Source organism: Equus quagga, chromosome 16, assembly GCF_021613505.1.
Source record: "Equus quagga isolate Etosha38 chromosome 16, UCLA_HA_Equagga_1.0, whole genome shotgun sequence".
NCBI lineage: Eukaryota > Metazoa > Chordata > Mammalia > Perissodactyla > Equidae > Equus > Equus quagga.
The window spans coordinates 947,132-970,668 of NC_060282.1; the positions used below are offsets into that span (position 1 = coordinate 947,132).

At 53.2% G+C, this 23,537-nt stretch overlaps 1 protein-coding gene and 1 long non-coding RNA gene across 2 annotated transcripts; one reads left to right on the top strand and one right to left on the bottom strand.

The window, feature by feature from the left end:
• Positions 1-527: 527 nt before the first annotated feature.
• On the bottom strand, positions 528-22,039 carry SPATC1 (spermatogenesis and centriole associated 1). The gene is made up of 6 exons (XM_046642643.1): positions 21,829-22,039; positions 8,698-9,032; positions 8,358-8,565; positions 7,715-8,233; positions 7,445-7,584; positions 528-858 (listed from the first exon to the last, which is right to left on the bottom strand). The coding sequence occupies exons 1-6, from the start codon at positions 22,037-22,039 to the stop codon at positions 529-531; spliced, it is 1,743 nt and encodes a 580-aa protein (XP_046498599.1). The 3' UTR covers position 528.
• On the top strand, positions 18,685-23,055 carry LOC124228255 (uncharacterized). Its single transcript, XR_006885672.1, has 3 exons — positions 18,685-18,807; positions 21,820-22,025; positions 22,955-23,055. It is a non-coding gene; the product is annotated as an uncharacterized LOC124228255 (long non-coding RNA).
• The last annotated feature ends 482 nt before the right edge of the window (positions 23,056-23,537 follow it).

Genomic DNA, 23,537 nt, shown 5'->3' on the forward strand with positions numbered 1-23,537 from the left:
CCCCCCCCCCCCCCCCCCCCACCGCTGCCCCCCTGGTCCCTGCCTAGTACAGAAGGAGGGACTCCCACAACCACATCCTTGTCTCACTCCCATCTCTGCCTTCTGCTCTGCATCCAGGCCTCAGCTCTGTGCAGGTCACCAGTGCTGGTGACACAGCCACAGCCCTTCCCTGCCTGCTTGGCTCCTTCCCACTTCCTGCTCTTCCCCCTTTGAGTCTCAGGGGCTCCCGCTGCTCCCACCACCAGGCGAGGGGAGCCTTAGGGCCTTTGGAACACTCCTTTGGCCAGACAGCTGGTCTCTTTGATCTCGGGGCTCTTGCCAAGGGCCCTGGAATGTGCATGGACCCCCAGGGCAGGCAGGACTGAAGGGGTACGGGGTGGGGGGGGATGCTGGCGAGCCACCCCAGATGAGGTGGCACCACCCAGGAGTGCTGGTGCAGGCCCTGCGGCCAGCATCTGTGGGGAGCTTTAATGGCCGTGCACCAGGGTGTGGGGCAGAGCGAGCCTGGCCAGTGGGCACTGGCTGGCATCACCAGATGAACATGGGCTTGCCATCGTCGTGCGCCAACTGGCTGAGGCAGGAGAGCAGCAGGAGTGCGTCAGTGAGCATGCTGGGGTGCACGGTCTCCACCAGCACACGCTGCAGGAAGTCCACGGTGTAGGAGCCGCCCTCAGACGCAGCCAGCTCAGGCCGCTCGCGCAGGATGCCATAGGCGTTCACCAGCTGCTCGGTCAGCGCCGGGTGCACCCGCCCGTTGTAGCCCAGGCTCTGCAGCCGGTTCATGATGCTCACGTAGCGCTGTGTGAGCGTCTGGCACAGCTCCTCATCCAGCTTGTGGCTGCTGGGGTTCAGGGAGGCCTGAGGGGAGAGCATCCGTCAGGGACCCTCCTGCCACACACAGGTGCACGGGCAGGCAAGGGGTGAATGAGGCTGAGGGGGTATGGTTGTGAGAGGACCACGATCAGAGGGAATGTGCTCGAAGGAGGTGTTCTGGAGGCCCTGGGAGAGGGGCCCCGAGGGGTATAGGGTAGGGGGAGCCTGGTGGGCCTGGCCTGAGTGGAGCGGTTCCTGAGACCCATCACCTGCTCCACCCACCACCTGGGATTCGGGACTGATCTGAGGCCACAAGGAACTGAGGACAGAGAGCATGGCTGGGGGCCTGGAGGTGAAGGAAAGATGAGGGGGGACTCCTAATGTCCCGAGGGTTGCCTCACCCAGGAGACACCACTCAGGGGCTTTTGCAGGCTTTTTCCTCCTGGCTCCCTGCCCTGTTAGCTCTCAGCCTCCTCTCCAGGCCGCTCTTGTCACCTCAGGCCGCATCCTTAGCACACTTGGGCCTACACAGCCCCCTGCCCAGGGTCCTTCCCTCCCCTCAGGCTGAGCTGATGACCTGAGGCCCAGAGCCAAGCACCCTCAGTCTCAGACTGGGGGGTCCTGCTGGCCCACTCCCCATGCCTGGACCTGGGGACCGGCAGCAACTGGGTCAGTCTCCACCTGGTTCTTCACCACCTGTGCCCCCTAGCCAGGCAGTGACTGCATGCCCCAGCATCTCACGATGAAGTCAGCCCTGCTCTCCACCTCTTCCGCCATTGTCTCCTGGGCATGTGACCTGGGCAGTCACACAGGGACCTGAGGATGGACTGAGCCTGCCTCAGGGAGGGCGTCCTGGAGGGAGAGGGTGCTGGGCTGAGGTCTGGAGGACCAGGACAACAGAGGGAAAGAAGCTTCCAGGCTGAGGAACAGCATGCATGACATGGACAATGCCAGGAGGCAGAGCACAGAGCAAGGGGCCATGGGGAAAGCCAGGTTCAACGGCTGCTTCTGTCACCACACTGGGTCTGAGCCTCAGTTTCCCTGCTGTGAGATGGAGGGAACAGCACCATGTGACAGGGCTGTTTTCAAGATTAATGGAAATGTCGCCAGGGGGTGCTGAGTACTGCATCCGTGCTGGCCGGTGCCGTATGAGGGTCCTCATGCCATGGGACACATCTGAGGGCTCTCATATTGAACAGACTGTGTTTCAAAGGACTAGGGAAGGGAAGGGCATCCTAGGATGTTGAAGTTTGCCAGGATCTGGGTGGGGAGGAGACCTCAAGGTAGCACCACCCTCTCAGGACCCAGCTCTCACCCTCAAACTCTTCTGCCCTCTTAGCACCTGTCGTGCTTGCCCCTCCCTCATACATAGTTACGGCTTTTCTTATTTATTGAAGGCTCCCCCAGGAGAGGGTGTGCTCCCCGAGGGCAAAGACTGTGTCTATTTGGTGTGCACTTGGTGTACACTGAATGCTCTGTACTAGTCAGGAGTGAACAGATTTGGGGGGGCGAGGGCAGCTGTGGATCAGTAAGGGGACAGCAGTTTGGACCAGGACATAGGAGTGGAGGACAAGAGAATGTAGATGTGGCTACGTATGTGGGAAAAATCTTTAGCGGGAGATGGGAAAAATCTTTCCAGGGAGAACCAGCAGGACCTGGTGTTAGATGTGGAAGAGAAAAGAGGCGTGAGCAAATACACACACACCTCCAAGAGAGCACGCACACGTTCTCATCTTCCGGTCTCTCCGTCCCGGAACACCATGCTCCAGTGATAAGGGAAACGACAGCCAACGTCACAGAATCAGTGTGGTACAGCCCTTATTCTCTGAACACAGGGCAAGTGCGTTAGAAATCGGCAATGAAAAGACAGCCAAACGCCCCTCAGGTAACGGAGACTGGAAAGTGCGTCCTAACTGATTCATGGATTGGAGATCCAGCGCGGTTTGTGAAATATTTCGACTTGAACAGCCCCAAGCCCATCTGTCTAACCCTGGGAGATGCAGCCGAGCGCCGCTCCGATGCAGGCTGGAGCTGGGGGCGGACGCACGGGCCGTGAGCCTGCCGCATTCCCGACCAGACGACACGGCAGAGAGGGCTCCCTGGGCCCTGCGTCCTGCTCCAGGACCCACGCTGGCTGGCCAGTCGTTAGATATTTTGAATATCTCCCTGGCTAGATGGAACTTCCTTGCCCTGACTGTATTTATTTAAGAACAAAAGAGATGTAAAATAAAATGACTTAAAACGCTCAACCCAAGAAAGACAATAAAGCAAACGTATAGGAAGCAGAAGGAAGGAAATAATGAAGAGCAGAAATGAGGAAACAGAATCCAAAGGATCAATAGAGACGATCAGCAAGACAAAATTGGGCAAAGTGGACACACTCCTGGGCAGAGGACAGGCACCCCCGCCTGCCTTTCGGGAATGAAACTCCGGGCAGAGCTCACCGGTCTCGCCCTCCTGCCCCAAGGCCTGACGTCACTAAGTTCGAGCCAATGGGATGAGACTAGGACTGTAGGACTGTGAGCTCCGCCCCCTGGGCCTCGTTCCCGGACTGCGGACTCGCCAGCACGTGCGAGGCGGTGGGCAGCAGGGCCGAACGACCCCGTGGAGAGATGAACACCTGGGTTATGGAGGGCCTGCGTTTCTGTCACAGCAGCTTGGCACGGTCTCTGAAAAACTAGTGAAGCTGCATAAATAAGTCATAAATAACAGCAAACTGAGCATCCCAGTGCATTAAAAAACACGAGGGAAGCCGTGTGGTTTATGACCAGACTATCTTCTTGTGTGTCTCAATATGTTAAGAGAAAAGGGGGGAGAGGTGGGGAAAACACCGCGTGCTCATCTCAATGAGAGGCAGAAGAAACATTCTAAAAAATTCAGTATTTGTTCATCATTACAAAACAACCCAAACACTCTCAACAAATGAGGAAGAGGGAAAACTTCTCAGTCTGATGCGGCCGATACTGAAGCTGGCCTCTCTGGCTTCTAGTTTAGTGCCTGCTAGTGCCTTCCTGAACTCAAAGAGGCTGGAAGATTAAAATCACCATTCCCAGACTCCCCTGTGGCTTAGGTAGCCCTGCGACCTGGATGTCTGCCCAGCAGGTGCATGTGGGTGGAACTTCCAGGTGAAGTGAGCCCCTGGAGGAGGCGGTGCCCAGAGGGAGAGCAGGTTTTCAGGATTGTGCAATTGCTATGGCACTAGTTCTTCAGGGGCAGCTGTACCAAGTTTCAGGCATCTGACGGGGTGTCTGCATGCCGTTCCCGGGGCAGTGATGGCAACAGTGTGTCCTCTAGGAAATTCCCTTGTGCGCTGGCATTTTTACTGGCTGTATAGCAAACAAGCCCAATTTTGTGTCCTTCCTGGAGCTGCTCCAACCGCCTAAACTGTTATGACAAACTCGTTCTGCTCCCGTTAGCTAGTGTAGATTCTGTTACCTGCAACCAAGAACTCTGATTCGCCTAAAGAAGATCTCGCAAAAAGCCTAGAGCACACATCATACTTCGTGGGAAGACTAGAAGTATGTGTTCCTAGTCAAGTCAGAAACAGGATGAGGTTGCCGTGTTGTATGCTTCTTTTAAATACTATACAAGATGGTTGTCTATGTAGAAAAGCCAAGACGACGTATAGGCCATCAGAACTAGCGAGAGGCTTTGGCAAGGTAGCTAGATAACAAATCATTACACGAAAATCAAAAGCATTCTCAGCAGGCAGCCCAGAGAGGGGGACTCTGGAGAGCATCGGGGTGCACCATGGACCCAACTGGACACAGTCACAAGGTGCCACCCTCAATCACCCTCACACTGGTGCAGCTGGATTCCAGGTCTCCTAGGACCAGGGCGCCAAAAGGAAGGGAGCTCAGAGCATCTTCCATAGAGCAGCAGATCTTTGCAATTGGGTAGAGGAGGTGACAGGCATGTGCACTGGGACAACTTTTAGTTGGGCTTAAAAGATGGCATAACTGGGGCCGGCCCTGTGGCATAGTGTTTGAGTTCAGCTTGGTCCACTTGAGTGACCCAGGTTTGTGTGTTTGGATCCCGGGCATGGAGCTACACCACTAGTCAGCCATGCTGTGGTGGCAACCCACATATAAAGTGGAGGAAGACTGACAACAGATGTTGGCTCAGGGCTAATTTTCCTCAGCAAAAAAAAAAAAAAAAAAAGGCATAACTGCAAATTTATTAAAAAAGATGGCCAACTGCCGTGAAAAAAGTCAACCAGTCCTCACTGAATAGAGCTCTATTAAAGATTTTCAGCTGTAAAGCTAACAGCATTCATGAAGCAGACACCACCAGGTTTCACTAGGTTTAGTGGGTCTGGATAGAATTTAGAGATCCAGCATCCACCAACATTGGAGTTCAACATGCAGAAAAACAAGATGTTTTGATGAAGGGAAATAAAAGTCTGGGCAAAGTGGAATTAGATGCATATAGGAACCAATGAATTGTCCAGCCAAGCAGGCAGGATGGCCTTAAGATGGGGATGCATCTTTATGATCCTCAGATGTGACCAGACATGAGTCACCCTGCCATGACTGGCAGCCAGGGCCAGCCAGGGAGCATTTGTCGGGGTCCAGAAGGCAACTTCTGTGCAGGTGGGCTCCAGTGGAGCCCCTTCTTGGGAGCTTGGGCAGCAAGGGTGTGGTCCTGGCAGCACCGGTCATCGCCGATGGAAGCTGAATGGGGGCAACGGCTCTGGAATTGGTAACGGTGGCCATTGGGCAGAGTGACCAGATGAGTATTGTTGTGAGAGCCACAGGCTCTCCAGAGGCTGCCAAGATGGCAGCTGAGGCACTGGCTTGGGGGAAACCAAGCTCCTTGACCTCCTCAAACACCAAAAAGATTGCCTTCCATACGTTCTGATTTTCTCCTCCTGCCTCTTCTCTAAAGAGCTGCTGTTCAGTGCTGTGACCGCAGAATTCCATGGCGTAAGCCATAACTCGCCTGTGAGTGAGCAGAGGCCTGGGAACCAGAGGACTTGCACAGCCAGCTTCGACGTCCAAGGTCGACGTGTGCTTATCAACTTCAGTCAAACGGGCTCCTTCAAGCAGTAGGAAACCTCTTCATAGTTTAATACCTAATTCTACATGGGCAACTAGACCTGTGCTTATAACGAAATGTAGTCTTTGCCAACGAGATATCAGATGCAGCATTTTAGAGGCATAAATATGGTGCTTCTCCTGAGTTGTTTGTCGATTTTTAAATGGCCACGGTCAGTCTGCACTCATGACACAGCAGCGGCGGTGGTGGTCCCGGACACGAGTCAAGGGTCATCAAACCAAATACGACCAAAGTGGGCCCCACTGGCACAAGGAACAGAAATGACGGGCATGTAGAAATACCCCAAATCATAAAGATGTGAAACTTCCCCAGTTTAATCTGTAAAGCAATACAAAACTAAAAATTTGAAGTAGGTTTTTCCCAGAACTTGACGGACTGACCCTAAAATTCATATTGAAGAGTAAGGGGCCAAGAGCAGTGGAGGCGAACTGCAAGAAGAGAGACACCCAGGCTCCACCACCCTTCCACAACGAGGGCAGGGTGGGCTGGGGAGAGCCCAAACATGGGGCCCTGGGTGAGGGGCCTGAGGCGGGGCTGGGCAGCTGCCCTGTGCCCCCACCACTCCAGCCTTAAGACATGAGAAGACATGAGAAGTACAAACAGTAAAGGAAAAGGTGGAGAATTCTGACCACATTAAAATTAAAACCTAACCAAAGGACACCTGAACGAAAGGGGAGGGCGAGTTCAAACCTGGACATGGATGAACCCACTGTAACCAAAAATCATTCCTGCCCAATCACACGCCCAGATCTGCAAGCCACAGATAAAGACAGCCTGAGAGAGAGTGGCTGGGAGCACAGAGGGCTATTTCCCAAGGGAAGCCCAAATGGCCAAAATGCCGTGGAGGCGCTGCCCACCCCCTGCCCCCCAGGCACAGGGTCCCACCCCGTGTTGGCGTGTTGGTGGGGGAGGGATCATTCCGGACAGCTCCTCTTGAGTGTCCAGCCAAGTGCAGCCTGTGCCCGCTACCGCTTCTCCTCCTCCTCTGTGCCTTGGAGAGCCTCCCAACATGGTGGCAAGGAGACATGCCTAAGCAAGTTTGAAAAGCATCGTCCTCTGTGTCCCTCAACGGCAGTGGATGGCATGCTGGGCATACACTGGAATGAATCAGGGCCTGAGTTCCCTGGCCATGAGTCCACCAGCTACTCATAGGCTCTGAGAGCTGCCTCCCCTGTGCCCCCTAGTGACCCTTGAGGACACCAACAGGGCAGGGGAGAAGATGTCGGCTCTGCCAGTCTGGGGAGGGTCCCTGGGATGAGGTCCTGGAGGCCATTGCAGTGGCAAAGTGGGACGGAACAAGCCTGACTGTGCTGAGCATCCTCCCCTGCCCTGTCCTCTGGGGAGGCCGTGAGGCTGGAACCATAGGCTCCTGATGCCAGATGCCCTGGACACCCACTGGCCAGTCGGACTGAGCACTGTGCTTCCTCCATCCCAGGGTGCCCTCAGATTCCAATGCGCTTGGCCTGGTGGGAAGGCAGGGCCCTCCAGCAGCCCCTCAAGAGCCTGGTCCCCATCCTTGCCGGGTGCCGGGGGCAGGCCCTCTGGCAGTGAGTGGGAGATGGGCGCCACGCACCTGGATGATCTTCTCTGGAATGTTGGAGACAGTGAAGCCATAGAGGCGCACGCGCTCGGGGAAGATGCTGGACAGGATCCTGCGGTCCAGCTGGAAGGCTATCTCTCCCACCAGCCTCTCCCAGGCCAGCTGCTTCGAATCTGGGGACAACAAAGGGAGGAGAGAGTGGTCAGTGGCCATGATCAGCAGCCCAGGTGGGTGCCAGAGAGGTCTCCAAAGGCAGCAAGGGAGACCACCAGACTCCCACTGAACCCCCACTACATCACTGACCTCGGGGGCCATCAGGGAACTTGCTGGCCTTTCGGTGGGCCAGCTTCCGCTCCAACTCCAGGATGCTTTTCCGAGATGTTTCCGAGACGCGTGCACCCCGGTTGTTGTTGACAGAGGCTGGGGAGGATGAGGCTCGAGGTGGGGAGAGAGGGTTGCGTGGAGGGGAGTGGGAGGTTGCTGAGGGTCGGCAGGTGGAGTTGGGGGTGCACTGGGTAATGTGGGTCGTACTAGAGGGAGTGTGGTTGGTGGCAGCTTGGGGGGCGGGAGTGGGGGCAGAGGCAAGGCCTGTGACAGTGAGGGCAGCAGTTGGGGAGGTGGGGTCAGAGGAAGGAACTGCTTGTCCCTGGGGGACACCAGGCTGGGTCTGGGCGTCTGAGGTGCTGTAGGAGAAGGCCGTCACAGGGCCAGGAGTGCCCCCGGTACCGATGGGGGTGGAGGTCTGGATGGGCACACCCACGAACGCCACGCTGAGGGGCTCTGGGTCCTGGCTTGGCCGGGGGTGCTCAGTGGAGAGTGGGACTAGTGACATGGGGGGACAAAAAGGAGAGGAGGAGGATTAGAGTAATGCAGGACCAGGGACTGGCCGGGCAGGGAGCTCCCTCCCCTCAGGACCCCCTGCTACCCCTCCCCCTGCACGGGCTACCTTTGGAGGTGGCAGCAGGCCTCGTGCCAGCTGATGGATGGTGTCCAGAGGGGCTTCCTCGGAGCGGCTCTGCCAGCCGCACCCTTGGGGCCTCTGACAGCCCCAGATTACTAATGGGGTTGGCTAGAAGGTTCTGAGGGACGCCTAGAGGGGCAGGCGTGGAGGTGAGCAGGGGGCTGCCCAGAGACAGAGCCATGGGGCTGGCCAGGTGGCTGCTTGGAGTCAGGGGGCCAGTGGAAGGCAGGCCCATGGAGCTGGCCAGTGTGCCCGCCGGGGGCACTGCCATGGGGTTGGCCAGGTGGCTGCTTAGAGTCAGGGGGCCAGTTGAGGGCAGGCCCATGGGGCTGGCCAGTGTGCCCGCTGGGGGCACTGCCATGGGGCTGGCCAAGTGGCTGCTTGGAGTCAGAGAGCCAGTCGAGGGCAGGCCCATAGGGCTGGCCAGGTGTCTGCTGAGGGGGCCAGTCAGAAGGCTGGTGAGTGGGCTGCTCTGCGGCATGGGCCCCGAGCCAGGCAGCAGCGTGTTGAGAGGGCCCGTCAGGGGGCTCATGATGGGGCCGGCTGCAGGGCTGGGCTGTGGACTGTTTAGCATGTCGGCCAGAGGTGCCAGAGTCACCATCCCCACTTCTTCCAGGACAGGTTCGCTTGCTGCTATCGGGGACGGGGACAGGAAGACACCTGGGGGACACAGAGAAAGCACTGAGACCCCAGGCAGACCCCTGGAGGGTGGGGGCTCTCTCCCTACTGTGGCAGGGCCTGGGCCAAGGTGCCCGTCTGCCTCTGATGGGCTGACCAACCCTCTCTGAGCTTTATCACTTAGATGGGCCGGACAATGACCTGTCCACCTCCGAGGGAGATCTGTGGGGCGGCTCAGCGGATCTCAGATGAAGATTGGGCCCCTCATCTCCTGGTCCTCTGAGGGCGCTGACAACTGCCCTCCAGCCACAAGGACTTTTCACAGCTGCCTGCCTCTCAAATGTGCCCACTGCACTGAGCTGATGACTCTTGCTGAGGAGAGGAAGGTGTTCTGGCAGCTGGGCCCCCAGGTTGCCAGGTTGACCCCTCTGCTTCCTGGTAGGGAGGAGTGGGCCTGGACCTCCTGCCCACTGTCCTTTCAGGGACAGCTGAGCCTCCCCAGGTGGGGGATTCTCAAGGGGGCCAGAGCTAGAACAGGTGCAGAGCTCAAGCGGCGCTGATGGTGCGCCTGGCTCCTGCCCGAGGTGTCTCGGTGAACAATGGATGCAGGTGCAAGAGGGCCATTTGGCCCAGACACGCTTCAGACTTCTGGGACCCCACATGGGGGTCTGGAAGCCCATTTTCCTTGGGTTCTCGAGGAGAGTGCCCTTGAAAGACCACGTTAAGGGGAGAAGGTCCCTAGGGGCACAGCAGCTGGGGGAGGGTACAGGGGAGGTTTTCGTGAGTGTGCGATTTAACTGAAAACGTCCACTTTTTTTGTTATAAAAGCAGTACATGCTCATTACAGGGAAAGAATGGAAGTTCAGAAAAGTAAAAAAAAAAGATGAAAAACCACTGGTAGTCCTATCACCCCGCGGTCAGTCATGCCGAAAAGCTCCGTGTTGCCTTGAAGACTTTCTCCAGGTATTTATATAGATCAGGGATGGACGAACCTATTCTGGAAAGTGCTGGTAGGAAATATTTCTGGCCATCTGGTCTCTGTTCAACCACTCAGTTCTGCCATTGTCATGCGAGAGCAGCCACAGACAACACGGAAACCAATGTGCGTGGATGTGTGTCAATAACACTTTATTATGGACACTAATATTTGAATTTCATGTCCTTTTGCATGTCATGAAATAGCATTCTTCTTTTGATTTTCTTTCAACCATTTAAAAACGTAAAATCCATTCTTAGCTCCCAGGCCGCACACAAATGGGTGGTGGCTGTGTGTGTTGCCCGTGTCCTTATGTACCCCACCTCTTCTTTCTGGACCCACATCACGCAGCCTCCAGCATCAGCATCCTCTGAAGACAGCACTTATGGTGGCTGCAGGGGTTTCCATCTTGTGCAACTGCCATTGTTTATTGAGCCAATTCCAATTGTTGGGCATTTGAATTGATTCCAATTTTCCCAATGACAAATAATTCTACTCCATAAATGTTTATTATTGATTTTTTCCCTGAAAACAGACATTAGAGGTTCTTTTTTTCCCCCCTCCCCAAAGCCCCAGTACATAGCTGTATACTCTAGCTGTAAGTCCTTCCAGTTCTTCTGTGTGGGAGCCCAATGCAGTGTGGCTACTAACAGACAAATGGTGTGGTTCCACTCACAGGAACTGAGCCCGGGTCGCCGAAGCGGAGCATGCCGAACTTTAACCACGAGGCCATCAAGGCTGGCTCCATTTTAGAAGTTCTTAGTGCACGCTGCCAAATCTATCTTTTTTAAGATCCTTCAGAAACATTCTGACATTCCTTTGGAGGTCCCCAGCATGCCATTTAAGTCTCTCTGATGCTATGCCGCACGATATGTGGGAAGATGTCCCACCACTTTATTTTTGTTTTAAGTTTTGTTATTTTTTTTCCAAACAAGTAAACTAAAATTGCATAATCAAATCAACCAGTCTTTTCTCTTATGATTTCTTGTCTTAGCTTTTTGGAAATTTTTGCTGTAGAATCGAAGAGACGGAAAACCTTGTGAGCCCATGGAGAGGAAGAACACGAAAGAGAAGGAGCAGCTGGTGGGGCAGATTTCGGAAAGACGTCAAAGAGCCCTGATGGGGAAGAGAGAGGGATGAAGTATGGGATGGAGATCGGAGTTGGGGCGTTTGTCCTTCTTGGCCTCTGTTTCCTCTGCGAGGAGCCCAGGGTCTGGATGATATGGGAAAGGACCACTGGGGCAGTGTCTTCAGGATGGCGGGAGAGAAGACAGCCATGGGTCATCTGTCTCTGCACAGCCAGGGAGCTGCAGGAGTGCCAGTGGTGCCTCACTCACAGCACAGCCAGGTCCTTGCAGGGGCTCTGAGACCCAGGTGATCTGTTTCCACATCACTGATCCCCATACCCCCGCAGGTCTCCTTGATGTCCCTCTAGGATGTCTCTGGGGTGTTGTCCCCATTCACTGTCTCAGTTCACTTTCCTTCTTCCCTCTGACACCCTCTCCAACCAGGCTTTCACTCTCCATCCACCCAAAACTCATCGAGGCACCGATGACCCACATTGCAGGATCCAGCACTCAGTCCTCAGGTTTCATCTTCCTTGGTGGATGGCATTCACACAGCGGAGAGCTCCTCCTTATTGAAACCCTGTCTTGGTTGGGCGCTCGGGTTCCTGGTCACCCGGCTTCTTCCAGGTACTGCTGGTCCCACCTCATCTGCCTGCCCTGGGGCAGCCCCAAGTTCCCCGAGTCTGCTCTTTCTCGGTGAGCGATCCAGCTTGGGCACTGGGGACTAGCTACATGTCCTGCTCACGACTCAGGCTGGACTCCAGACTCACACCCTCAACCGCCTGACCCACTTTTTCCCAGAGTTTTTCTGGGGACTCCGGCTTAGCACTCCTTCAGCTCCCTCTGCAGCCCTGGCATGTCGTCAACGGGCAATTTTGCCCTTTCAGTAGCTCAGGCCCCACACGGTGCAGTCAGCCTCAACACTTCTCTTTCACTCACGCCCTGCATCCAGTCTGCCTGCAACACCTTCAAACACATCCAGAATCAAGCACCTGGACCACCAGCACCGCCCCAACCTGGTCCACACCAACATTACCCCACCTGGATTATTGCAGGAGCCTCTTGGCTGGTCTCCCGATGCTGGATTTTTTCCTCAAACATCAGCCAGAGTGTTCCCATTAAAATGGGAGCCCACCATTTCATTCTGAGTGCTAAGTCGTTCAAGGGCCCCCATGATCTGGCCTGTCAACTCTCTGACCTTGATGTCCCCCTGATCTCTCCCTCACACCCTCTGCTCCAGCCCCTTGGGCTTCCTTGCTGTTCCTCAAATGCTCCAGGCACACACTTGCCTCTGCCTTTGCATTGGCTGTTCTCTCTGTCTGGAACACTCTTCCAGTGTACACAGCCGGCCCCCACACTTCCATCCATCTTTTCTCAGTGAGGTCTTCCATCTAAAATCACCAATTTCCTTCACCTCAGCTGTTCCTTCCCCTTCTCCTGGACTGTTTCCTCCTAGGCACTGATTTCTCTCTAAGACGCTCTACACTCACGTATTGGTTTGTCCTGTCTCCCTCCATTAGACTGAAGCTCCGTGAGGGCAGGGGTTTGCCAGTTTGCTGCTGTTTCCCAGTGCCCAGAACAGTGCTTGGGCTATGGAAAGTGTTCAATAAATATAAAGAAAATGATGTGTATGTAAGCAGAGGTGAAATTTGATGATTAAAAAAAAAAAATTGGTCAGGACAGGAATGGAGGTCTATTTGACTCGAGTGTGTGCCCGTAAGCACTGAAAGCTTAATCTGACCACAGAAGGAACTGTGTCTATAAAGTGAGTTTATAAACTGTGACCACTGAGACAGCCACGTGAGATCCAAAATAAAATTAGATAACGTGTTACTATCTGAAGGAGTTGTGTGGTCCGCAGAATACAGAGTGCAAGATGCATCGGGGTCAACAAAAGTCAGTTGTATTTCCAAACACTTGCAATGAACGATGCAAAAATAAAATCAAGAAAACAGCACGAAAAAAAGAACAAAATATTTTGGAATAAATTTGACAAGAGAAATGCAAAACTTATACTGAAAACTAAAAACATTGTTGAAAGAAACTAAGGAAGATCTAAATAAATGGAAAAACATCCCATGTTCAGTATTGAAAGATTTAATATTGTTAAGATAGCTATACTCTCTAAGTTGATCTACAGATTCAATGTAATTCCCATCAGAATCCAAGCTAGCTGATCCTAAGATTCACATGGAATTGCAAGGAACCCAGAATAGCCAAAGCAATATTGAAAAAGGAGGAAAGTTAGAGGACTAACTTACAGATTTCAAAACTTACTACAAAGCTACAGTGATCAAGACTGTGTGGTACTGGCATAAGGACAGACATATAGATCAATGGAATAGAATAGGGAGCCCAGAAATAAACCCATACATCTATGGTCAACTGATTTTCAACAAGGGTGCCAAAAATATTCATTAAGGAAAGAATAATCTTTTCAAAAAATGGTGCTGGGAAAACTGGATATCTATGTGCAAAAGAATGAAGTTGGACCCTTTATCCTATACCATGTACTAAAGTTAACTCAAATGGATCAAAAGCCTAAACATAAGAGCTAAAACTATAAAATTGGATTTGGTAATGGAGTCTTAGATATGACACCAAAAGCATGAGCAACAAAAGAAACAATAGGTAAGTTAGATTTCATAAAAATAAAAAGCTTCTATGTTTCAAAAGACACTCTCAAGAAAGTGAAAAGACAATGCGCAGAATGGGAGAAAATATTTGCAAGTCAGATATTTGATAATGAATTTGTATCCAGAATATATAAAGAACTCTTAACACCTCAATAATAGAAGGACAAATAGCCCAATCTAAAAATGAGCAAAGGTTCTGAACAGGCATCTCCCAGAGATGATATACAAATGGCCAATAAGTGTGTGAAAAGATGCTCAACTTCATTAGTCACCAGGGAAATGCAAATCAAAATCTCAATGAGATACCACTTCACACCCACTAGGATGGTTATAATTAAAAAGTCAGATAAGAAGTATTGGCAAGGATGTGAGGAAATTGGAATGCTCATTTGTTGCTGTTGGGAATGTGAAATAGTGCAGCCACTTTGGAAAACAATCTGGTAGGTCCTCAAACAGTTAAAGAGGGTTACCATACAACCCAGCAAGTCTACTCCTAGATAGATACCCAAGAGAAATGGAAGCATACAGCCACATAAAAACTTGTACATGAATGCTTATAGCAGCATTGTTCGTAATAGCCCAAAGGAGAAAATAAGTCTGTCAACTGATGAATGGATAAACAAAATGTAGTACATCCATTGATGGAATACTATTCATCCAGAAAAACAAAACAAAATGAAAACCCCTTAATCCCACCTAGAAGTACTGATTCATGCTAAAAGATGAATAAACTTTGAACATATTACGCTAAATGAAAGAAGCCAGTCACAAAAGCTGCAGACCTGTGATTCCATTTATATGGAATGTCCAGAATAGGCAAATCTATAAAAACAGAAAGTAAATTAGTGGTTGCTTAGAACTGAGGAGGGATGGGTAGTGGGGTGATGAAAGTGTTCTAAAATTGATTGTGGTGATGTTTGTACATATCTGTGAATATACAAAAAACCATTGAAGTGGGTGAATTGTAGGGGATGTGAATTACATCTCAACAAAGTTGTTATTTAAAAAATGATTAATTGGAGTCACAGGCATTTAGGGAAAGACAGATTCATGGTTCAGGGGCTAATTTAGTGCACCCCTGGGTGGCATTGCATGCTCTGCGGGCACAGCAGATGGACAACTGTGTGTCCACTGCTCAGAGTCAAGACTATAATGGCCTCAGTCATGGACACAGTGTCCATCGGGGTTGTGACCCATCAGGGTCACTGAGGAGAATCTCAGAAGCAGCCTTGCCGACATCTCTGGCTGGCAGATGGGGAACACTAGTAATATTTGTGCTGGGACATCAGATGTGAATAGGAGTGTTCTGAGCTAACGGGAGCTAAGGGCCAAGTCTCTGTTGAAATTTCAGTCCTACAGCTTTGTATTCTAATGCAAAATGTACAAGTGATTAATTGTTTTAACTTTTTTCTTTTAGAATTTATATTCAATTGAATTAGATTTGTGAGTTGAAATCTTCCTAGGTTTAGGTGCAGTATTAGAACCTTAAAGAGAAATTTAGATTTGCTGTGTCAATTTAAAAAGCAAGTTCACCTGTTATTTTATCCTCAAAACGAGTTTATTCGGGAACAGCCAAAAGAATTACAGTACAAGACGCGAATGCTATGTGAAACCGTAGGCAAACCGGGCCAACAAAGCAGGGGAGCTGCTTTCATAGAGAACACGGACGAGTAGGAAGGGCTGTTCTAAAGGGAAGTCCATTGGGGGACAGTAACAGTTCAGGGCGGAAATGGCTTCTCATTGGCTGAGTGTGGTGGCTTCTCATTAGCTGAGCTGTGTTGTTTCTCATTGGCTGAGTATGAAGGCTTCTCATTGGCTCCGCTGCAGTGTTTCTCATTGGCTGAGTGTGGAGGCTTCTCATTGGCTGAGCTGTGGTGTTTCTGATTGGCTGGGCTGTTGCTGGGTGGGGAGAGAAATCTTCTTTCCTAGTACAGCGCTTGTACTTCCTGTGGGAGACGCAAACGCCTGTCTCTTCCTGTTTGGCGTAATGGGTGATATGTGGCCGGGGTGAGAGCTCCTCTGCGGGGATCTGTGACTTCAGTTTGGTTAAGGTTTCTCTTATTAATTTCCCCAGTTGCACTTATATATTTCATATGTGAGAATTAATTAGGGTCCAGGAAGGTTGGTTACATCAGATAGTTGAAGTTAAAGAGAAAAGCAAACGTCTTACGTTCACAAACTCAGTTTACAATGTTTTAAACTGTTTAACCGAACTTGTGATTTCCTCCCCAAGCCTGCTCCTCGCAGGGACAGCTCCAGCCTTCCCGCTGCCACCCGGGACTTGGGAGCGGCCCCACTCGGGAGTCCCCGGCTCAGCGCCTCGCTCGGGACATGCTCCGTGAGGCGGTCCTGTGCGCCCATCTCCCGCGCGCGGCCTCCGGCTCTGGGCTGCAGCGGCCCTCGCAGCGGTCCCCCCCAACTCGCCCACCGTCTGCGGCCTCTGTGGCCTCGGAGCCCTCCCTCTGGCGCGGACGTCGGCACGCTAGGACCAGGCCAGGCCCACCGCGGACAGGGGCGGCCAGGCAGCCGAGACCCCAGTCCACACGGGGACAGAGGCTGCAGCAGCCGAGGTCGGGGGCGGCGTGGCAGGTGGCCCGAGGGGGCGCGACCGTGGAGGGGCGGGGCCCGAGGGTTTGGGCGGGAAGCTGCTGCTTTCAATGCGGGCGGGCGGACGCCGAGGGAAGCTGGACCCACCGAGGGGAGACCGGTGAGCAAAGGCGGCTCTAGCTGAGGGTTCCAAGACGGCTGGGGCTGCAGGAGGGGGACAGAGCAAGGGGGATGATGACAGGTCCTGAGGGGGGATGGGGTCCTGAGAGGGGAGGGACGGGGTCCTGAGGGAGGGCATGGGGTCCTGAGTGGGGGGAGGGGGTCCTGAGTGGGAGCACAGACCTTGAGGAGAAGGAGGTGATGGGGAGCAGGGTGTCAAAGGCCCTTCTGAAAAAAGGAAGAGAAGACAGAGGCGACAGGGCAGCAGTGGGTGCGGGGAGGAGGATGGGCTTGGGTGAGCGTCGGGTGGGCGGTGGGGAGGGTGCCAGGCGAGAAGAGCAGCAGAGCCCCCGGCCACCCTGCCCTGGCAGCTTTTCCCGTCCTGACCGCCTGTGTGTGGAGGAGCCGGGTCTGACCAGTGGGCGCAGGAGCCAGTCTTTGGCGCAGTCAGTGTTTTAGTGACTTGAGCGCTCAGTTTGGCCCTCACTTCCTGTCTACGCCAACAGCCCTGCCTCCTGGTCGGTCTTACGCCTCCCAGGACATCCCAGTGCAGGCGCAGGAGGCCCTGCAGCCTAAGTCCATCTTGGCTCCGCCTCCCACCTGCCATGTTCACTGGACCAAGACCTGAACCTCTTGGCGCCCGTTTCTTTCCTGGGAAGTTAATTCAGCCAACGGCCAACGTTTACTGATTTCCTGCCGCTCAGCATACCCGCTCTGACCGTGAGGTTGTACTGTCTGCCTTGCTCAGAGGATCACTCCCGGCCACCTGGCCTTCGAGCCTCTCTAGGTCCCTAGTACACTAGCCTCTTTATTTTCTCCCCATCCGACAGCCCAGCCGGTCTCCGCTTCCCTCTGTGCTGTGCCCAAACTCTTGCTGAGTCGTCAGCAGCTCCGCCCGCCTGCCCCCCCGACTCCTGCTCCCACCCCACCAACCAAATGCTGCTGGAGAAGGCTGTGGCTGCTGCCTCACAATCCGCAGACGCCAGCGCCGTTTGGGCCCACTTCACAGACAGACAGACTTCCCAGGTGCTCCTCTCAGTTCCTTCTGCCATTTTCACTCTATGTCAGACGTTCTCCATCTTCCTCTCTCTACCCTTGCTCGTAGAGAATGAAGTTTTTACAGAGGAAATTGAGGCCATGGTTCTGGAGTTTCCTCAGCTTCCCGCCCGGCCTTCTCACCCACCCTTTCCCTCCTCCTCTGCCCTGACAGTGGAGGAGACGCTCTTCCTTCCATCAAGGGCACCCCTCACTCTATCAAGTATCACTTTTCTCTTTCACAGCTTCCAACAGTCTCTCCTGGCTCCTGCCCTCCACATATCAGCAAACTCAGGTCTCTGCCATCTGGAAAAGAAGCTCCGAACGCCATGCTCCTCTCCAGCTACTGCCCCCAACCCAAAGCCAGACTTCATAAACTCAGTGTCTGTTCTCTCCATTTTTTCACTCACCCCTCTGCTCGCTCAGTGGGCCTTTCCCACCTCGGGTGGGGTTGGAATCGCTCTAACCAAGGTCATTAATGCCAAGTCATTAGCACTTTGTTTTTTTTTAGCACTTTTCTTGCTTGACCTCCCGGCAGCCATTACAGTGTTGACACTCTGCTCCGTTGGAGGCTGTTTTGAAGCCATTACGCTTTTGAAGTTTCCCTTGTCCTCTGGCTGCTCCTTTGCCAGCTTCTCTACCCGCCCTGACTCAGGACTTGTCCCTCAGCCTCTTCTTCCTGTTCTGTCTCTTCCCGGATGGTCTCGCCCTCTCCTGCAGCTTCCCTTATCAACAACTCGTGAATCTTTGCTCTCTAGCCCTGATCTCTCCTCTGAGCTTCAGGCTCGTGTTGCCACTGCTTCCTGGACACTCCCTGTGGGTGTCATGTGAATGTCTTAAAGTCATTTTGTCCCAAATATAACTCATTCCATCCCTCCAAAACTGCATTTCCTTCTCCCAGGCTCACCTTGGGTAAGAGCACAAATGGGAGGCCCACATACCATATCTCAAAATAGGTAAAAGTTACCAGTCAAGCTAACAAGCTGTTGAATTATGTTCTGTGTTCTCACCTGACAAATAAACCTTTGTAACAACCTGGAAGGTCAGGTTTGAATTTAGGATTCTTGTACTTTCTGGAGTTTCTGTGCCAGAATGTGGTGGCTTGGCAAGAGCTGGCCCCTGACCCTCATCCTGCATCCCTTCTCTTCCCGCCTGGGCTTGGTCACGCGCTGCGAGGGGCCTGGCACACACGCTTGTGAGCACCTACAAGCCCAAGCTGCGTTTCCTCCCATGTTCCTCCTAAATGGGATGGGCCAGAGCTCTGGACTGGAGGGGTTAGGAGGTAGCGCTGCGTACAAGAGTACAAGGGAAGAGAAGGGTGGGCCCAGAAAGAGGAACTGAAGATCGAGTTCAGGAGAGCAAACTGACTTGAATAAGAGCCTGATTTCATGAGGAAGGTAAGTCACAAGGAAAGGGCTGGGGAACAGACAGGGTGAGGACGTGGCCAGAGAAAGATCCCCTGAGGCAACTGCAGGGATCTGTCATGGCTGGGCTGGGGCTGGAGAGTCTGCAGTCTCAGGGAGTTTGCCACCTCAGCAGACACCTGTGCAGCAGACACATTCACACTCTCTCTTTTTCATCCCTCACATCCAAGCAGTTAGTTTTCTAACTAAATAGCTTGATTTCTCTCCACCGCTGGTTCACACCATCATCTCCCACCTGGATGGCTGCAAGACCCTCAGTCTAACCCATCTCCCTGCCTCACTCTTGTCTCTCCTGAATCCATTTTCCCCACAGCAGCTGGAGTGAAGCACAAACATGATTACTTCCTGTTAGAAACTACCAGTGTCTGCTTATTGTCTTTAGGAGCAAGTCAAAGCTCCTCCGCACGTCATTTGCGGTCCTTGGCAATCTGAGCCCTGCTGACCTCTCCAGCTGCATTGTTCACCTCTCACTGGCCCCAACACACACAAACACACCACACACACACTCAAATACAGACATCACACACACACCCCACATATACTGATACACATTATCACACGCACAACTCACAAAACACATCACACATACTGCACTCTCACATGCTCATACCACATATTCACGCACATAGCCACACACATTTTCTGATACACAATATATTCTCAAAGTACTCATACCACACACTCGTACATACTCTCACATACACACATACCACACACTGCAGTCATTTACACACCCGCACCACAGACTCCATACATATACCACCCAATCCACACACACATCACACTACACACTACACACAGGCCACACACACTTGTGCACCACATTCACGTGCTCACACCCCCCCTTGCTAATGCCTCTGAGACAACAGACAGGTGATTCACGTCACACATGCTCACACACCCCACTCCACGCCCACACCCATACACTTTCACACACCCACCACACACTCACCACACACATAAACAGCCTGGGCTTTAGCCACACTGATCTAGTTCTCATTCCTGCAACCCCCAGGTCCAGGCCTTTGCACGAGCTGCTCCTTCTCCTGGAATGCCCCCTCCCCTTCGCCACCAGCTGTCTGGGCTCGCTTCGTTCAGAGCCTTTCCTAACTCCCTGAGCTTGACTCTTCAGGAGGTGGAAGACAAGAAGTGGCGCAGGGATGTTCTTAAGAGTCAAACTGAAAATGAGCAGGCTTGCTTGGTTAGCCTGGGAGTAGGAAACCAGAGTCTGGGTTCTTAAACTGTGAGCTTTCTTAACCGTTGTGCCTCCCCACAAGTAGTGTTTTTGTCACACTGTCTGTTGTCTCCAAGTCAGTAGCAATATAACTTTTCAAAGGAGAGGAACCTGTATGCTTGTGGTCAGCAAGAGGGGGCTGTGCAGACAGGCCCCATGCCACAGCCAGGTTGCGTGGCAGGGAACCCAGTGAGTAGGGAGTCGAGGGAGGCAGCTTTCAAGAGTAAAGGGAAGACAGCTTTGAGCTGGAAGTAGGTCAGCGGGGGAAGGAGCAAGGACCTGGGGGGTTAGTGTCCTAATGGAGAGGCCCAGTTCTTAATCAGAAACGTGTCTAGTTGGGAGTGAGCTAAGTTCCAGGGACTCATTAGGCCTGCAGATCCTCTGAGGTGATCTCGCTTCTAGTGTAAGGTTGAAGCCCATGGTGGGCAGGCTGCCTGGGAGTGGAGGGCAGGGCCTGAGCCAGCCTGGGAGCAGCAGCAATTAAGTTGAGCCGGCAAGTGGACGGCTCGGCTGCAGGTGCTCTTGGAACTCAGAAAAAGGAGGGCTATCAGTCCCAAATGCCGTGCAGAGGTTGAGAAGGATGTGGCACCTGGGAAGCCACCTGTGACTTTCTAGAACAGCAGAGTGTCAGGGTCCACTTCCAAGCTGTACAGGCTTAAGTGGCAGGGCTGAAAGAGCAGAGTCCTCCTCTCGGGGAAGGAGGATGTTTTCAGGCCTGACTGTGGACAGAGGTGGGTGGCCAGCAGGGAGGACGAAGTGCAGGGCCTGTGACGGGGCAGGTCACTGCAGGGGTGGCTGGGCTCTGAGCGCGCATGAAGTCTGCCTTGGAGAGGGGAGCACATAGCCTTCTCCAGGACAAGAAGGACAGCGTAGGGAGGGGGAGAAATGTGGATGTAACAACCGCCGTTTGTCACCTCCTCACCCTGTGTAACCTTCACCAGCACACTGACAGCCTCTGACTCCTATTGCCACACATAGGACCTTACCACCACTAGAAATTCCCCTCTCATATCTTCCTTGGCAACCACTTTCTGCCCACAGCTTTCTATTCTTCCGGCACCTCACCTTTTCCTGTCACCACACTCTGCTGTGCAGCCTCTCCGGGCTCCTGGCCGCTGAGCACCCTCCTGGCTCAGTGCGTATGCCCCAGGCCTAACCCTGCACATCTTCACTTCACCTGCTTTTCTGCGAATACCTGTAACTTCTTTGCCCATTCTACTGTCTCACCCTACTCTGTAAATCCTCTCCAGCCCCAGGGCTCTGTCGAACACTGATTCCCAAACCTCAAGCTTCAGTCTCTGTTTCTCTTCTCGGCTTCTAGATGGGTTGTCAGTTGCCTATTGGCCATCTCTAGGTGGAGAGTAATGGGGGAGAGAAATGGGGGGACTAAGGGTGAGGGATGGAGGAGAGGGGTGGGGAGGCTGGGGGTGAGTGACGTATTGGACCCAGTAGGGCAGCATATTTGGATTCTGGAGCTGGGGAAATTCTCAGTCTATGGAGCTGCTTGGGAGTTTAGCCAAGGGGAGCATTGCGGGCAGGGGCTCCTACCATCAGGTGGGTGGAACTGGTGCCTAGTTTTGTCTTTTCATCCTGATGGTCCTGTGTCACCCTCCCGTCATGGTGGGGCCACCTTCCCATAAGTTTGTTACTATCTATGCCCCTCTCTGCATGACTCCCCAAGACCCCACCACACAGAATTTCTCCTCTTTGTTGCAGCCTCACCCTTCCCTCCCCAATCTTCTTGAACTCAGGCCTCTTACGGTTACCCTGGCATTGAGAAGCGCCAGCCGCTGCCTCGCCAAGCCCGCTGCTGAACCCGCTGATGCCCAGGCCACCCGCCTGCGTCTTGATTGCCGACTTGAGCTCGTGATTCTCCCGAATGAGCCGCACCAGCTTCTTCAGTTCCTCATTTTCCCGCACCAGCCTCTCTATCTGATGCCGAAGCCCCTCATAATTGGTGAGTAAAGACATGCCCCAGGGCAGTGGGAAGGGTGCAGCCCACGGGAGGGCACTGCACCTGGAGGCTGCCCAGGGCCCCGGGCCTTGCCCGGGCTGGAGGAGGGCCCCAGAGTTTGCAAGTGGCAAGGCTGGCCCAGTGGGCTCTGGGTATTGTGAGGTCAGAGGCTATGCCCTCCTCCTTGCCCTCTCTGCTCTAACAGGCTCAGCTCTCCATGCCTCCAGGCCTGTGGACAGGCCCTGCCTCAGCCTGGAATATACTGGCCCCTTCTCTGTTTGGCCAACTTCCCTGTCAAGGTGCCTCCTCTCTGAAGCTTCCCTTCATCCTTGGCAAGCTGATCACTGCTCTCTAGTCCTCCCCCACAGACCTTTGCTCTGTCAGCATTCACCTGGCTCCGTGCAGTTTTTAGCTCTTTAATGTTGTTTTGTTCACTTTCCACTGAGGGCAGGGACTGTGTGATGCCCCAGCATCCAGCAGAGGGCCTGGTGCAGTACAAGGAGGTAACCAGGGAATATCTGTTGAATGGAAACTCATCACTCACCTTCCTGGCCAGGGTGCCTTTGCCATGGGATCTTGGTCACACCTGGATTTAGCCTGTCAGCCTTCTCCTGGGGACATTCTCTCTTGGACACTTGGATACTGGACCACAATTTCTTCCAACCCTATGTGCTCAGAGCCTTTCTCTAACTACTGGCCCCGGGGCTCCCTTGTCCTAGCACCTGGCTCACTATAGCTTAGAGTTTCTATTTTTGGTGACTCAGGTCCCCTATTCCAAATCCCCTGGCAGTGCCCCCTCTGTGCCCACACCTCTATTCTCCGGCTCCTTGAATTTTCCTGACTGTAGTCCTTCAAGAACCCAAGACTGCATTCCTCTCATCAGGTTCCGAGAACTCAGATCTCTGAGTTCTTATCGTGTTCCCTTTTTTTAGAGTTATCTACTCAGAGAACTTTTTCAACCTGACCTTGGGAGTTGAGGGAGGCCGTGTCCTCGTGACCTCCACTGGTTCTGCAGGCGTCTGCTCTCAAACAGGAGGTGTAAGTCAGAGGGCACACTCCTGGTAGGAGGGTGGGGGGTGGGGGGCGTGGATGGGGTTGAAGATCAGCCAGGGCTGGGGTCAGTGGGGGCTGAGCATTCCACCTGGACCTCACAATGGGGGCCTGCCCCCACCCTCCTTTCATGCCCTGACTATAGGCCTGGTTGAGTCACTCTGGCCCTGGGACCAGGGCTGAGATCTCTTCAGTGGAGCAGATCTCTCTACACCCTCTGCTCTTTATAGAACACTCTTGCTGGGCTTTTCTCCAGCACATGAAAATAAGCTTATCACTGCCTTCTCAGTCCTCTCCCACCATCTAGTCTTGCCCCACCGTTGGCCTCTTCTTGGGTTGATGCCGTCTTCGTCATCTGTGATTGCTAAATTTTGTGTGTCAGCTTGGCTAGGCTATGGTGCCCAAGAATTTGGTCAAACGCTAGTGCAGACACTTGTCAAACGCTAGTGTAGACACTTGCTGTGA